Below are 14766 nucleotides of genomic sequence, written 5' to 3'. Positions count from 1 at the left end.
AAGCATAGTTGTTTAGTGAGCGGCCCAGGGGGTCCTTCCACTGTGACAGCAGATAACAGTTCCATGTAGGAGTGCTCTAAGCTGTATCTCCTTCTGGTTATGGTATGAAGTTGCTTTTTCAGAAGTCAAATAAACCTCATCTTTTTAAAACTGAGCTTGGACAATCTCATTTTTGAATGAAAGCTCTCAAAATTTTAATGGTATGTTTGAACTGGACTTTTTCTTTCTTTTTCAGTTTCCCTGCAGGTAGATATTGTTCCCAGCCAAGGAGAAATCAGCGTTGGAGAGTCCAAATTCTTCCTGTGTCAAGGCAAGTGTCCTGGGTCCCATCACATCTCAAGGCTTGCCTCCAAACCTGCTGCTCCGAGCGCAAACTGAGAGTACCAAACCTAGAATTCCGGTCACTGCTCTTCTCTTGGTCAGCAGTGTAACCATTCTAGACCATTCTAAGATACCTTCCCTTGAGAGTGAGTGACATGCTATCTATACTTCTGGGTGTTCTTAATGCCTAATTGGAAAATCTGCCCCTAATAATAATGTGGAAACCATCCTATAGAAGAAGGGATGGGGAAATGGACTTCAAGGTGTTGGGAGATGGTGTGCCTGGGATTTGGAAAAGAACAGAAGCAGGAATGAACTGAGCTAGATGTAGGCTGTGACATTTAAACACAACTTTTGGTGGGAAGGAGCTCTAACTGCCACCATGATTTGCATCTGACCAGGGGACTATGGCTGCTGGGTACATTTGCTCCCGCTCTGCCGTCATTACAGCAGTTTCAATGATCTGAAGATACAGCTTTAGTGCCCGCGGCACAGCTTGCAGATTGTGATATTTATTGAAAACATGATGGGCCCCGAAAGGAACACTACATTTCCATACCACATATCTGCACAGGGCTAGGCAGTGCAGGCTGGTGCCCCTGTGCAGGCAGCAAATCAAAGAAGGAGTCGTGGATTGGAGAACCGATCACCCTGACCCAGCCTGGCCTCTAGGCAGCTGAGTGCCCCTCACAAGTCCCCAGAGAGGCCTTGCTGATGCTCTGTCTTCTCAGAGCATGGAAGGGGGTTGACTGAGGTAACAGGCATCAGAATATCAACCATTCATACCAGTCTGAACAGAGTTGCTATGGTCAAAATGGCTGGAATCTTAACTCTTGGTTTAGCCAGCTTCTCTTAACTTCAACTCAGAAGTTGAACAGTCTCCTTCTTTTTCATCCCGATCAGTTGATTCAGGCCAGCGAGGTCCTGGAGCTCAGGGCTCAGACAAACCAACCCTCCTTTATTTCCCATTCCATAATACACATTCATTCCTAGCTTAGTGTGTGGAGAACAGTGGGTTCATAGCAACTATTGTTTCCCTTTCCAAAGACTTGACAACTAAAAAATACTATATGCACAGGCAGTGGGTAAGTCTGTTCAACTCCGAGAGATGCCATGTGTATAATTAAACCAACAAAGAGCAGAGCTGCAAAATGCCTCATGATAGAGATCCCTTTCCAGCCTTCTAGGCTTTGTAGCCATGGACACTCTGGAAGGACTTAATCTCCTCATTTTCTGCGCTCTGAAAATAATGTCTTCCTCCTTAGTGGCAGGAGATGCCAAAGATAAGGACATCTCCTGGTTCTCCCCCAATGGGGAGAAGCTGAGCCCAAACCAGCAGCGGATCTCAGTGGTGTGGAATGATGACGACTCCTCTACCCTCACCATCTACAACGCCAACATCGACGATGCCGGCATATACAAGTGTGTGGTCACGGCTGAGGACGGCACCCAGTCTGAGGCCACTGTCAACGTGAAGATCTTCCGTAAGAGCCCTCATGTGTACCCTGCACTCCCACCTTTGTTGGGAAGATACATGGGTGGGCAGTAAAGGCAGAGAGAAGGCAACAGGAAGCCCAGTAAGGGCATGGTGGTTCCTTTTCTGTCCAAGTTGCTAAGAGATCTAGTATATTCTCAAATGGTTGGTGACCAGCCCAGAACCAACAAGGCTGGTTCCCACAAGTTGTCACTACATTCCCAATGACTGCCATGCTCCAGAAACTACACAATTGCCAGAGGGCTAATGTCAGTTCCTCCGTGCCTTCTAAGTGACAATGACAGACACATGGTTCAGGTTCAGGTTTTTGCTTCTTATCCCACTATATTTGGCTAGTGATATAGCCCAATGACCTAGTAAGATGTAGTATTATATGTCAACACTTGATGCTGGTTGGGGAAGGTGGCTCCCATGGCCATGTAAGTTCTTACTGTGCATAGTGTTGGCTCAAGTCATGGTAAGTAAGTGTTGATTGCCAGAGCATTAACTGCCATGAAGTTGACTCTCATTCTTCAGAATTTTCGCTGCTACAGGAAAATTGGGGAGAGGACAGAGTAGGAGACCAAAAATGATCAATGACCCTTATGGTCATGGTAAGATAGATGCAGGGCTCATCACTGTAGCTGTGTGCATCGTCACTACATCAGGGAACCTACTCCCCTCCATAGACCCCTCTCAATGCTAACTGTTCTGCCTCAGATAGTGACCCAGTGCTAAGTGGGAGTCCCTCTTACATTGCTGAGTTATACATGGAAACTGCCCTGGAGCTGAAATCCAGGCATCAGAGTTCTACTGAGAGGGTGTTTGTTCCTCACTCTGCTCCTCCTGCTATCTTTCAGAGAAGCTCATGTTCAAGAATGCACCAACCCCACAGGAGTTTAAGGAAGGGGAGGATGCTGTGATTGTCTGTGATGTGGTCAGCTCCCTGCCTCCAACCATCATCTGGAAACACAAAGGCCGAGATGTCATTCTGAAAAAAGACGGTAAGACCTGAGTTGCCATGAGCCCTCAGGTCCCCTAGCTTCCCACCCTCCAGCATTCCATCTAAATGCAGATTCGGGGCCCCAGAACTCACGAAATCTCTGGATCCTAAACAAATGTTTATCTGTAACTAGTGTGTTCAAGCATTTGCTTGTCTCTCCAAAGCAAAAGACAGACATGCCATCCCTAGACTGACTCATCTGGATTTCAGGGACAGGGATATCTTTGCTCATTTCAGCCTAAAACCCAACACCATAATACCTGAGGCAGAAGAAAGGGTGAGATAGCCACATTGTGTCACACGTTTGTAATCCCAGCTTGCAGAAGCTGATACAGGGGAGTAGTTGCATGTTTGGGTCTAACCTAGGCTTCATAGTGAGTTTCAGGCCAAGTAGACTACACTGTGAAACTCTGTCTCAAAAATAACACAAATTTCATAAAAGGCAGTAGCAGGAAGCTCAGCTTCTTGCCTGATTATGGAGTTCACGAACTGACCTTGGATGAACCTGCCTCTTGTCTCTTCCAGTCCGGTTCATAGTCCTGTCCAACAACTACCTGCAGATCAGGGGCATCAAGAAAACAGATGAGGGTACTTACCGCTGTGAGGGCAGGATCCTGGCCCGCGGGGAAATCAACTTCAAGGACATTCAGGTCATTGTGAATGGTGAGGAGATCTGCCCTTCCTGTTCCCTCCATTACTACAACCAGGGTTTGATGGGAGACCTTCTTTTCCATTCCCTTTGGGTGTAGACCTGTTCTGTCTCATTCCTATATCTCAAGGGAACCTCTTCCCCACTATCACAACCTCTGGGAGGGGGATATTTTCTCCTTAACCACTTGTCTTTGGTGTGTCCCTCCAGTTGTACCTACCAAATGCCCTCCATTGTCTAGCAGAACTAAAGACTCCCCATTCTGCTAATAAACCCTCCTTCATCCCCAGTGTCCTTGATGTTACCGTCAGTAGGAAGTTAGTCCCCTTGACTTGATGGGCAGAGAAAATACTGCAATCAATTCAGGTCTCAGAATAGTCAGCATCGTGGTCCGTGGGCTTATTAATCTTAATTTGCAGTGTCAAATAAACACACCCGTAGCATCGATCTGACATTTGCAAGATGCTTACAGGAAATTATAATGTCAGTGCTAAGAAAATAAGTAAATCACATTTGAATTGTTTTGGTTATTGATACGTGTTTTCTTGCCAAGCTTTCTCCCTCTCATTCCTTTGGTGGAAGCACCTTGTGCACAAAGTTGTTTATGACAGTTGCAGAGAATGTCACCCTGCTGAGCTGGTATCTTTTGGAAGCATACCAACCTGGCAACCAACAGGAACTGCACTTTCTCATGTTTGCCAGTATGGAGAGCAGAGCCTTTTTTAACATCAAGTCCCACCAACTCTCCTAGTTGTATATATTGTATATATTATAATATATATGTGTCTATATATATACATACATACATACATCCCAACAAATAGCCACTGTAAATCAAATACCACATGATCATGAGTTAAGGCATGATATAGGGACTGAACTCTTAATAATGCATGTTTGTGGACAAATTTTGTTCAGTTTACATTAATTATTTAGAATGCCATGTGAGTTTAGGTGCCTTCCACTAACACTGTAGACCTCCAGGACTAGTAATGCCCAGGTGGTGATGCTGCCTCCTGTGGACCCCCAGATGCCTCTTCTCGAGGCCATCCAGATCTTTTAAGATTTGTACAACCACCGCTGACATCCTTCTTTCCTTCAGTACCACCCACTGTCCAGGCCAGACAGAGCATCGTGAATGCCACTGCCAACCTGGGCCAGTCTGTCACCCTGGTGTGTGATGCCGATGGCTTCCCAGAGCCCACCATGAGCTGGACAAAGTAAGCAACTGGCATGTGCCTTGCATTTTGGGTGAGAGGAGAAAGCAATCCATAGTCCCATTGCCTGTGGGGTTTTCAGAGGCATGAGTGTGGGCTTCCTAAAGTACCAGGGTGAAAAAAATGGCTCTTTTCTAGGAAGTCCTCTTCATTGGTGTCTTGATTATTCTCACATTTTCAGGCTTGTGGGAGCAGGTGCGGGTGTAGCTTTTTGTGCCTGTTCTATGAAATCTTTCTGAGTTCTATCCATAGCCTTTGCCATGTACTCAAAAGATTGGGGGAGAGGCATAAAAAGCATGTAACGGGAGATGAAGTCTTTCCCTTCTATGTAGACTGAGCCCGTCCCCTTCGCACAGTGGGAAATGATCAGAAATGAACCTCTTCACCCCATGCTCAGAATCATCACCCTTTGCGTTTCCGCACTGTGTAGGGATGGGGAACCCATAGAGAACGAGGAGGAAGATGACGAGAAGCACATCTTCAGTGATGACAGCTCCGAGCTGACCATCAGGAATGTGGATAAAAACGACGAGGCCGAATACGTCTGCATCGCAGAGAACAAGGCTGGCGAGCAGGATGCCTCCATCCACCTCAAGGTCTTTGGTAGGTACAAGATAGTGCAGGTCAGGGCCCCTGTTCAGCTACAATTCCTCCTATTCTGCACATTCTACCCATCAAATAGGCATACCCACACTGTCATGGCATGCATCCATGAAACAACCATGAGCTGCCTGCTCTGACACCTAAACCCCAGTCCAGGAAACCACTTAGCCCTCTTCAGTAACACAGTCTCTTAGCTGGTCTCCTTGCTCCCCAGCTTGGCTACTGTAGGTCTTGTCTATTTGTGGTAGCCAGGGTGCCTCAATGTCATTCCTCTTCTCCAGACCCCTTCCAACTAAGGTAAGCACCAGAGTAGGCCCATGGTCCAGTGCTAGTACCCTGGCTCCTGCCTTCTACTCTAGTCCCTCCCTCTGCTCCACAGAGAACGTTCTCCAACCATACCAGCCTCCCTTCTGTCTCTGCCTCAGAATGAGCCAATCCCCTTTGTCGGAGATGTTGCCGTTGAGGCTCTTCTGCTTAAAGCATGCTTCCCTATGACAGTCCTACTCTGAGCAGCCGTCTTGTTATCCTTAGGCAGACTTTAGCCCAAGCACATCTTCCCAGGAGCCCTCCCCTCACCAGTCTGACATTGCCTCCGCCTATCCCAGCTACCACCCTACTGACCGTCCTCAGGACTCACTGCCTTCTCCATACACATGAAAGTTCCTGAACTAATCCTCTTGAAGTGTTTGTTCGAGGGATTGCTTACCTCCAGTCTCCATCAGCATGCAAAGTGTACCGGGAGCACACTGACTGTCTATACACTGCTTTATCCTCGAAACAGCTCCAGACTCATGATGCCTTAGTAAATATCAGTGCCTGGCTGGTTGTCTCATCTTCTTTTTCCTCCTCTACTGGCCTGGGTGTCAGTGTCATAGAAAGTCACAGAAAAAGCTTCCTTATCTCCATCCATCTTGATGAATTCAGCACATTTTCAGGTGTTTCAGGATCGAAATGCATTTTGGGCCTCTTTATGCAAAAAGGGATTTTTTGCAAAGAAAGGTGTACCCTAATGGCTCTGAACAATCTGCTGTATTGTAGAACATGCTGGTTAGATAGAGGCTGGAGAGAACTCTCTGGCACCTGTCCCTCCTAGCTAGTTAAAATATACACCTAGGAGCCAGCAGTGGGACCTGCTTGTTTTGTGCGGTGGGGAGAACTGTATGTAAACACAATTTGAAAGTAGGGTGCCTTTATGCCAATAGCCCTGATGATCTCAGAAGAGTCTCTTTTGTTCATTGATTTTGATCATTGATGACCTTGGGGCTACAAATGAGCTCTACAAAGAAAGAACATGAAACTTCATAAAAGTGTGCATTTATGTACGTGTGAGTGTGTGTGTGTGTGTGTGTGTGTGTGTGTGTGTGCACATGTTTGTGTATGTATGTGCATGCAGCCGCACATGGATGTGCACGAGGATAGAAAGCAATGGTCACCTTCAGGTGCCCTTCCTCAAGTGCCATACCCTTCTTTGGGAAGACAGGGATCTCCCAAGTTGGTCCTTGCTAGTTCAGCGAGGCCATCTAGCAGCGAGCTCCGGGTATCTCCCTGCCTTCACCTCCCCAAGTGCTGGGATCACAAGTATGGCTGACTATGCCCAGGTTTTTTATGTGGTTCTGAGGTTCAGACTAAGATCCTCATTTTGCAAAGCAAACACCTTAGTGAATGAGTTGTCTTCCCAGCCCATAAAAAAAAAAATTCTTGATGCTGTTTTTTTTCTCTCTATACTTCAGAATAATCTTCCCACCCCATCATTCTGCTCTTTGGATTATAGAGAAGGGCAGGTGCATCTTCATTGATCCCTTCATTTAAGAAATATCGAGCACCTTTGCAGCTAGATAGAGTGGCTGGAGAGATAAGTAAGAATTGGACTCTGAGAAGAACCAAGGTAGAGATAAACATATAAACACAGAAAAGAGAATAATTAGTGTCAATCGGCATTATCCATTTGAGTGTTTACTGTGAATCCAGTCATCGCCAAGTTTAAAATAAAATTTCATGGAATCGATTCCCGTCAGTAGATTTGCAGGCATGTGTAGATGTCCAATACTGACATTTTAAATGACAGCCTCCTATAACGACTCCATAGCAACAGCATGATGATGCTTTATAGGAAAAGATTTCCTATCCTGTGTGACATCAGTTAGTCACCAAACTGATGCACGGCTTGAAATATAGAACAGCGGGACAAGTGTTTTGGGCAGTACTTGCCCTAGGCAGAGTTGAGAAAAAGACACTGTGTTGCATGTGAGCAACTGTGGACCGGGCCTCTGCTCGCTGGGCTTACACCTATGCCTTCAGCACCTAAGACAGCAGAAGCAGTTGAATAATTGAAGGAATAGCCAGTAGTTTCTTTGACTGAAGCATGACCCATGTCCTAGGGAGATGATCCTGGGATGAAGTTAGCCTCAGTTGTCTCTGGAAAACTTTTAAAGCATTATCCCCATAGAATAATAATAACAATAGCCAGCACAGAAGGAGCATTCTACGCCATGCTACAGAACCACAAATCAGACTTTCTGAGCCTCATCACAGCCCTTTGAGGTAGCTCAGTTATTCTTCCTGTTCTACAAATGTCACAAGGAGCCCAAGTGCTCCTTATATAAAAGGAGCCATAGTGTTAGCTTCTTGGTCCTTACCCTGGAATAGCAGTGGTGGTTGCATCTCCATGCAGCCAGTCAGCACCTGTGCTGAATCCGCATAGCTTAGGGAATGGATGGGAGTGTGAGAGAGAGCGCTCTGCCCCTCGACCCCCATGCTGCTCCTGGGTTCTCTAGATGTTTCCCACTTGCAAGCCCTTTTTACCTGAAAAAAAAAATTTAAACAGCCTTATTTTAAAACTATGGTTTTGGTACACATGATTTTCCACTGATTGAAAACTGGAAGCACATTTGCATACCAATGTGATGGGCATACTTGTTTATTTAATAAAGAATTAAAACTTGGCTGAATATTTGATATGACTGGACACAGACTGTCTTCAATGTTCTTCAGAGTTGCTTGATGTTTTTGTTTTATAATCATCATGGCTGAGAACACTACTTTGCATAAATACACAGTACAAAATGGCAGAAATTTGTTTAGGACCATTTCAGAAATTGTTGGAAATTCTGTCTCCAATCCCAAGCCAAAACTCATTGAATAATTTTTCTGTGAAACTCATGTCAGCAACTCAAATAGCAATTTTTTTTAAATCAAGCATCCTAACACAATACTATCCAAAGACATACTAATTTGATACTTACATGCTGAGGAATGATGGTAGGAAAATATTTGAAGTCGCTGTTTTACATAATTAAGCCATTATGTTTCTGTAAGAGCAGAAAACTTTGCATGTGTAGTAAAAACCACTACAATTCATAACTTACAATGGTCTTGAATCTGAGCCGAGGCTTTGCAGCCAGTGTTTGTTGGCATTGTGTGGTGGGACAGCCATACATGCTGAGTATTCAGAACCAAGGCTGCAGTGACTTCACAGGATTCACCATGAGCAAACACTGGCAGAAACAACTTAGACTCTTTACACGTTTGATTTTGAATTCATTTCTGGTTTGGTTTGGTTTGTTGTTGTTGTTGTTGTTGTTGTTGTTTTCTTTTCTTTTTTTTTTATGACCAGGGACATTTTACTATGCCAAACTTTGTGACTTCTACTTTGCAGTTGTGTAACTTCACAGGTTCATAATGCAGCAGTTAAGAAGCTGCTCTATGGAACATCCCAGCTCTAGCGTGGCTGGAGGAGATGAGCTCTTGATCTTCTTCCAGGGACCTTTGGTGGTAATGATTGCTTGAGGCAGGAAGGACAGGTAGCAAATGAGGGATCACATGGGGCCGTGGTAGAAGGATCAAGATGGATAAGGACTAGGGGAAGTGGCAAGGAAAAGAGAAAATAGGATGAAGAACCAGGCAAGACAGGATTTGTCTCCCCAGTCTTCATCCTGAATGAACAAATACATCCCTACATCCCTGCATCCCTTATCCCTACATCCCTTATCCCTATATCCCTGCACCCCTGCATTCCTACATCCCTGCATCTGTGCATCCCTACACCCCTCCCCATGTATCTGTATCTTGCACATGCACCATTTATTTCCCAATACAACTAGAGTGTTCTCTAAACAGTACAGTGGATCAAGCAAAAGAGAGATGGCTGGCCTTTTAGCGAGGTCAGCAAGGAAATCATGGAGCTGTAGTAATTGCATCAGACCTAGAATCAGGATCCTCCACAATGCCACAAGGAGAGCTCATCCAGCCTTCTTGAACTCCTGCTTTTCTCCTTTCTGCCTTCTAATCCTCCTTTCCCTCCTCCTCCTATTGGTCTCTCTTCCATTGCTTGAGACAACTAGTATGAGGGTCAGAGAGCCTGGTAAAAGGGGCCAGCTGGTTAGGAGATTTTTCTTCACTCTCTATCCATTCCCTTAGAGATTGGTTCCATGGGCTATCCCTGAGGTGGATTGAGAAGGTTTGCTCTGCAGTAGCAAAGGTTAATGATGTTGAAGAATAAAGAGATCTACACCTTGGGTAGCAAAGAAGAGATCAGACTGATGGATTCAGAAAGGGTTGCAGTCAGTATGTAAAGAACATGACTAAAGCAGAAACTGTTGTGGTTACAACTGAATGACACCTACGATAGGGACCTGCTCTAGCCTGTGGAGTCCTCCCCAGTTAGCAGCCTAGGACCCTTTCCTTAAGTACTACATTCTTTGTTCGCTGAGAGCCTCCATTGCTGTTCTTTTGGGTCCTTCTGTAAGATAACATAAGCCTGTGCTAGTGATCCTGATATCTCATGGAGTCATGGACTGAGGCAAATTCAGTGGAAGGCAAAGATCTTGTTTTCCTGATCCCTGTAACTAGTGCAGCACCCGTGGCTGATGGCAAGAGACCACCAAGAGGACTGAAGGAGAAGGTCTCGGGGCTCTCCTCAGACAAGGGTCCCAGAAACTTGACACAGGAGTGGGCCGGGCTATTGCGGAGTGGAAAACTACAGAGCTGTGGACTGGTTTGCTGTACTCACAGGATAGTGAGGAAGGTGGTGGCTCCTCATGACCTCAGGCATTTGAACACTTGGTCCCCAGTAACTGGCACTATTTGGGGAAGTTTAGAATGCATGGCTTTGCTGTCAAAGTAAGTCACAGGGGGCAAGATTTGAGAGTATATCCTCTTACCTCACTCACAGTTGGCTCTCTCTGCTTGGTTTAAAGATGTGAGCTCTCAGCTTCTTGCTCCTGCTGCTATGCCTAATGCTTGCAGCAGTGAGTCCTCCATGAAGGACTCCATCATCTGAAACTAAGTCAAAACAAACTTTTTTCTTTTATAAATTGTCTTAGTCATAGTGTTTTATTACAGTTACAGGAAAGTAGCTCATACAAGAAGAGCTGCAGCCATTGGAGGTACGAGGTATCAGGAAGGCAGTGATAACACAGAAGATAACACCGGGGGCTGATGCAGGGCTTAAGCTATAGCAAGGACCATGGAAAGAGAAAACTCAAAGAGATCCCTCTTGGTGCTAGCACACACAGAGAAGGAATCTTTTACAAGCAAGAGATGCTCTAAATACGTCTCTATCCAGTTGAGTTTTCTGTCTCCCTGTAATTATTTAAAATATCTTTATTTTATTTATTTTCTGTTGGTTATAGAATGCTCAGACCAAAAAAAAAAAAAAAAAAAAAAAAAAAAAAAAAAAAAAAAAAAAACTTAGAAGAGAAAAGGGTTTATTTTGGCTTACAGTTCCAAAGAGGATACAGTAGTCCATCATGTGGAGCTGGGTGGGGGAACCTAAGGAGCATGAGGTGAGGCCAGCCTTACAATCAAAAAACAGAGAGCGCACATTCCACCCACACACAAGAAGCAAACAGGAAACAGAAAGTGGCACCAGGATATAAGACCTCAAAGCCTACCCTGTGTGATACACTTCCTCCAGCAAAGTTCTACCTCCCCAAAGTGCCATAACCTACCCAAACATCGCCACAAGCAGGGGAGCAAGTGTTCCACCCTGTAAGCCTCTGGAACATTTCATAATCAACTCTCAACACCTGTGAGGTCTCAAAGGGCGTCCTCTGCCTTCCTCTAGAGTGCTGCCTCCAGAGGCAGAGGATGGAAGCACCCCTACCAAAAGCCCTCTTTGTTAGCCAACTTAGTCTCTGTTAATAGTGCGTCTGTGGCAAATGTTTTCATTCCCTGCACTCTGGAAGGCAGAGGCAAGTAGAGGCCACCACTGGTCTCAAAGCAAAGTGCAGGTAACCTAGAGATTCAATTCGTATTTTTAACCTTTATTGGTTTGGCTCTATTTTACCCTCTAAAAGTAAATATTTGATACTAATGAACCTTCATTCCATACGGTGTAAGTTGTTGCCTCCTACAAGGCATTGTTATCCAGGCAAGACATAAAGTCTTCCTACAGAAAGCTTCATCCAGAGCTGATGGACTCCATCTTCACCACATCGTCTTGCCATCTTGGATTACCATTTGTCCGCGTTCCGGCCATGAGAAAACAATTTGCTCAGTGTCCTGTGGTAGCTTGAGGAAGCCACTTGTACCATTCAGATGATTTTATCTGGAAGCAGGACGTTTGTCACTGATATCTATTAAGCAACATGGAAGACTTCAAGACCTGTGTCTTCAGGACGTATTTTCTTAGCTGATGTGCGGTGACTATGAATTCAGATATAAAACAAGTGTAGTGATTTCAAAAGCCACCTGTCACCCTGGCTTTGTGTCGCTCTTGCCTCGCCTTTCTCTCTGGTATAGTGAAATAAGTTATTTGTGCAGACTTATCTGTTCTCTTCTATGGAATGTTCAGCAATTTCTGAGTATAATTGTTTTAAATTAGGAAAATTCAATTTCGCTTAATGTTTTCACATTTCACTCAGCGTTGGAATGCATGCGTTCCTTGCATTACTCCAGACATTTGGGAAATGAACTGAGCTCAGCTTCTCCCCTCCCTGCTGTCAGCCTACTCTGCAGCACGTGACCAAAGCTTCCAAAATGGCTTCTGCTTGAAGTTTTATCTGCTCTAGAATTCCTCATGCATTAACCTTCTTGGGATTCGGTGACCACTCCATGGCTCTGATGAAACTCTACCCGTGAGCTTCAGTGGCTTGTGGGTACACTCCCAGCTCCTTAACTTTGTCTTCTTGCCCCATGAAATCTCTCTCTTTCTCTCTCTCTCTCTCTATTTCTCTCTCTCCCCCCTCCCCCCTCCCTCCTCTCTCTCTCATCTATCTATCCATCATCACCATCCCTCCTTCCCTCTCTCTTCCTACCTTCCCCTCCCTCTCCATTTACTTTTTTGCTTTTCTTTGAGAAGTTTTCTGAGCTTAGAAGGACTTCATTCCACCCAGATTTTTGGAAACCTCATGGTCCAGCCTCAAGCCATCTCCATGTGAAGGCTTGAGTTAGAGTAGCCCTCTTCTGGAGCAGATCTCAATCACTTTATCATCTGTATATCCCAGAGAATGTGTCTATGACTGTCATTTCAGTGTTGTCAGAATGCGTGGGAGTACAAGTCTGTGTCTCCTACTATATCTAGAATTGAGTCATATATTTAGTAAATAAGAAAACTCTTTAAATGGGTTTGTTTAAATCCCCAAAGCTATATTACCAAATAACTCATTAAAATATTTTTTTTTCTTTTCAGCAAAGCCCAAAATCACCTATGTAGAGAATCAGACGGCCATGGAACTAGAGGAGCAAGTCACTCTGACCTGTGAAGCCTCCGGAGACCCCATCCCCTCCATCACCTGGAGAACATCCACCCGGAACATCAGCAGTGAAGAAAAGGTACAACGTCACCCGAGAGTCTCAGGGCTGTGGGATGCAGACTTGAGACACTACCCCATGTCTACCCCATGCCCAGTTCCCTTTGGCACATGGGAAGATGGGATGGGGGTCACCAGTAGCCACTGCAGGTCCTGCAGCTTTCCTCCTCCAGCCTGCCTGGTTGTGGTTTACTCAACACCCTCTTGTATTGGGGTGGGCACTGTTCCCTGTATCGATAGGTAGGAGTGTGTTGGTAGTGGGCACGGTCAATTTAGATGTTCTTAGGAGGAGGCAATAGTGAATTTCTGACCCAGGCTTGTGGAGCTGTAAGGAACCAGGATAAGCGAGATTCTGGGGCACCAGGTGATGTTTTCATCAGCTCAGGTACTCCCAGGAAAGTGTCTCCCAGAAACAACGGGAATCGGGATGAGTCTATTAATTCTCTTCCTCGCGTCTCATATACTCATGCTGTATGCACTCTGTGCACAAAAGCTTGGTTGCCTTTGTGTCTGCCTGCATTCTTGGTCACATTTGGGCTCCATTTTGTTCTAAAGGCAAAAATAATTAGCAGTTTCTAGATGATGGCTCTTATACCTGGGTTCTGTAATGTATTCACCCAAGTTGAAGAACATGGTATTAAATCCCTGGCAAGTTAAAATGGTTGAGAACATTTAACTTTTAAGGTGCATGGAGCCACTGGGAAGCCATCTTTATTAGTGGCAATAGATAAATATTGGGGTGACCACGCCACATCATGCAGCTGTTTGCTGCTGAACAGGCAGAGAATCAAGAAGAAAGGCCTGCCATGGTGAGCAGTATAGATCTTGTTAGGACAAACAACACAGTGGGGCACACAGCCCTAAATTCAGTCTGAAGCATTTCATAAAGGAAAAAAATATTGGTTTCCTGGCACCTCTTCAGTAGTAAGTTGCATCTCCTGTAGTAATAGGCTTCATTTTAGTTGGCCAAAGCTCAGTTACCTACTCAGGAGTAATAGCCTTAGCTTGAAAAAAAACTATGTATAATGGATTGCCTATTGAACCAGAATGCCAAATATGATAGATATGTATGCTTCTGCCTTGCCAGAGGAAATCTCTAGAAACAAACTGAAATAAAGCCAAAGGGGGTGGAATTAAGTAGCAGGACTAAAACTGGAATTTGCATTTGAGGGATTGACTTCTGCCTCTGTATCAGAAAACAAAGCAAAACCTAAAGGAACAGAAAGCACCACTCCAAATATCCCATTGCTCTTTTTGCAAGTTTTATACCCAGAGTTGAAACCAATTTAACAAAAACTCAACTGAGGAACTGCTAAATATTTTTGAAACTCGCATATGCTGTTTGATCTGCAAAAGCCAGCTAAATTAAGAAGTGAGGTATTTACTTTGATAATTTCTTTATTGACATTTATTAAGTTCCCAGCTAAGATGTCGGCTCCCTTTGTGTGTTGCGTGGATCCAATGTGCATTTCAGGGCTTAATCCACATAGCCACTGCTTGACCAATCTTTTTATATTAGATTTCAAAGTAGATTTGTCTAAGTGACCCAGTGTGTATCCCTGACCTAGAGTGAAGGACAAAACATCTATTTCAGATGAACGACGTTTTTAAGTTCCGTGTCTTTTCTAGAAATAGCTCAACAGTTAAACTAGACAAGAAGGACTACGAAGATTTGTGCCTACTTGGGGTTTGCTTTAATAGGTTGGCGCTTCTGGCCTGTATCTACGATTTCATTTTTATAAAATGAG

General features: G+C 44.7%; 1 protein-coding gene and 1 long non-coding RNA gene across 34 annotated transcripts in view; one reads left to right on the top strand and one right to left on the bottom strand.

Moving 5' to 3' along the window:
• Ncam1 (neural cell adhesion molecule 1) overlaps window positions 1-14766 on the top strand; it is a 297265-nt gene that overhangs the window by 229258 nt on the left and 53241 nt on the right. For all 33 annotated transcript variants that reach the window (NM_001311065.1, XM_017313194.2, XM_011242413.2 and 30 more), the window contains exons 2-8: window positions 236-310; window positions 1587-1805; window positions 2656-2799; window positions 3324-3461; window positions 4550-4667; window positions 5095-5267; window positions 12898-13040. In NM_001311065.1, coding sequence (NP_001297994.1) covers window positions 236-310; window positions 1587-1805; window positions 2656-2799; window positions 3324-3461; window positions 4550-4667; window positions 5095-5267; window positions 12898-13040 — 1010 coding nt within the window. The remainder of the gene's footprint in view (window positions 1-235; window positions 311-1586; window positions 1806-2655; window positions 2800-3323; window positions 3462-4549; window positions 4668-5094; window positions 5268-12897; window positions 13041-14766) is intronic.
• The window catches only part of Gm11149 (predicted gene 11149), a 49738-nt gene continuing 37082 nt past the window's right edge, over window positions 2111-14766 (bottom strand). Inside the window, exons 3-6 of the long non-coding RNA NR_029465.1 lie at window positions 7904-8069; window positions 5974-6123; window positions 3293-3352; window positions 2111-2786 (exon numbers count right to left, since the gene is read on the bottom strand). This is a non-coding gene — a long non-coding RNA (predicted gene 11149). The remainder of the gene's footprint in view (window positions 2787-3292; window positions 3353-5973; window positions 6124-7903; window positions 8070-14766) is intronic.

Source organism: Mus musculus, chromosome 9 (assembly GCF_000001635.26).
Source record: "Mus musculus strain C57BL/6J chromosome 9, GRCm38.p6 C57BL/6J".
Classification (NCBI taxonomy): Eukaryota; Metazoa; Chordata; class Mammalia; order Rodentia; family Muridae; genus Mus; species Mus musculus.
Note: the sequence above shows the minus strand (reverse complement) of the source record. Positions and strands in the feature narration are given on the sequence as shown.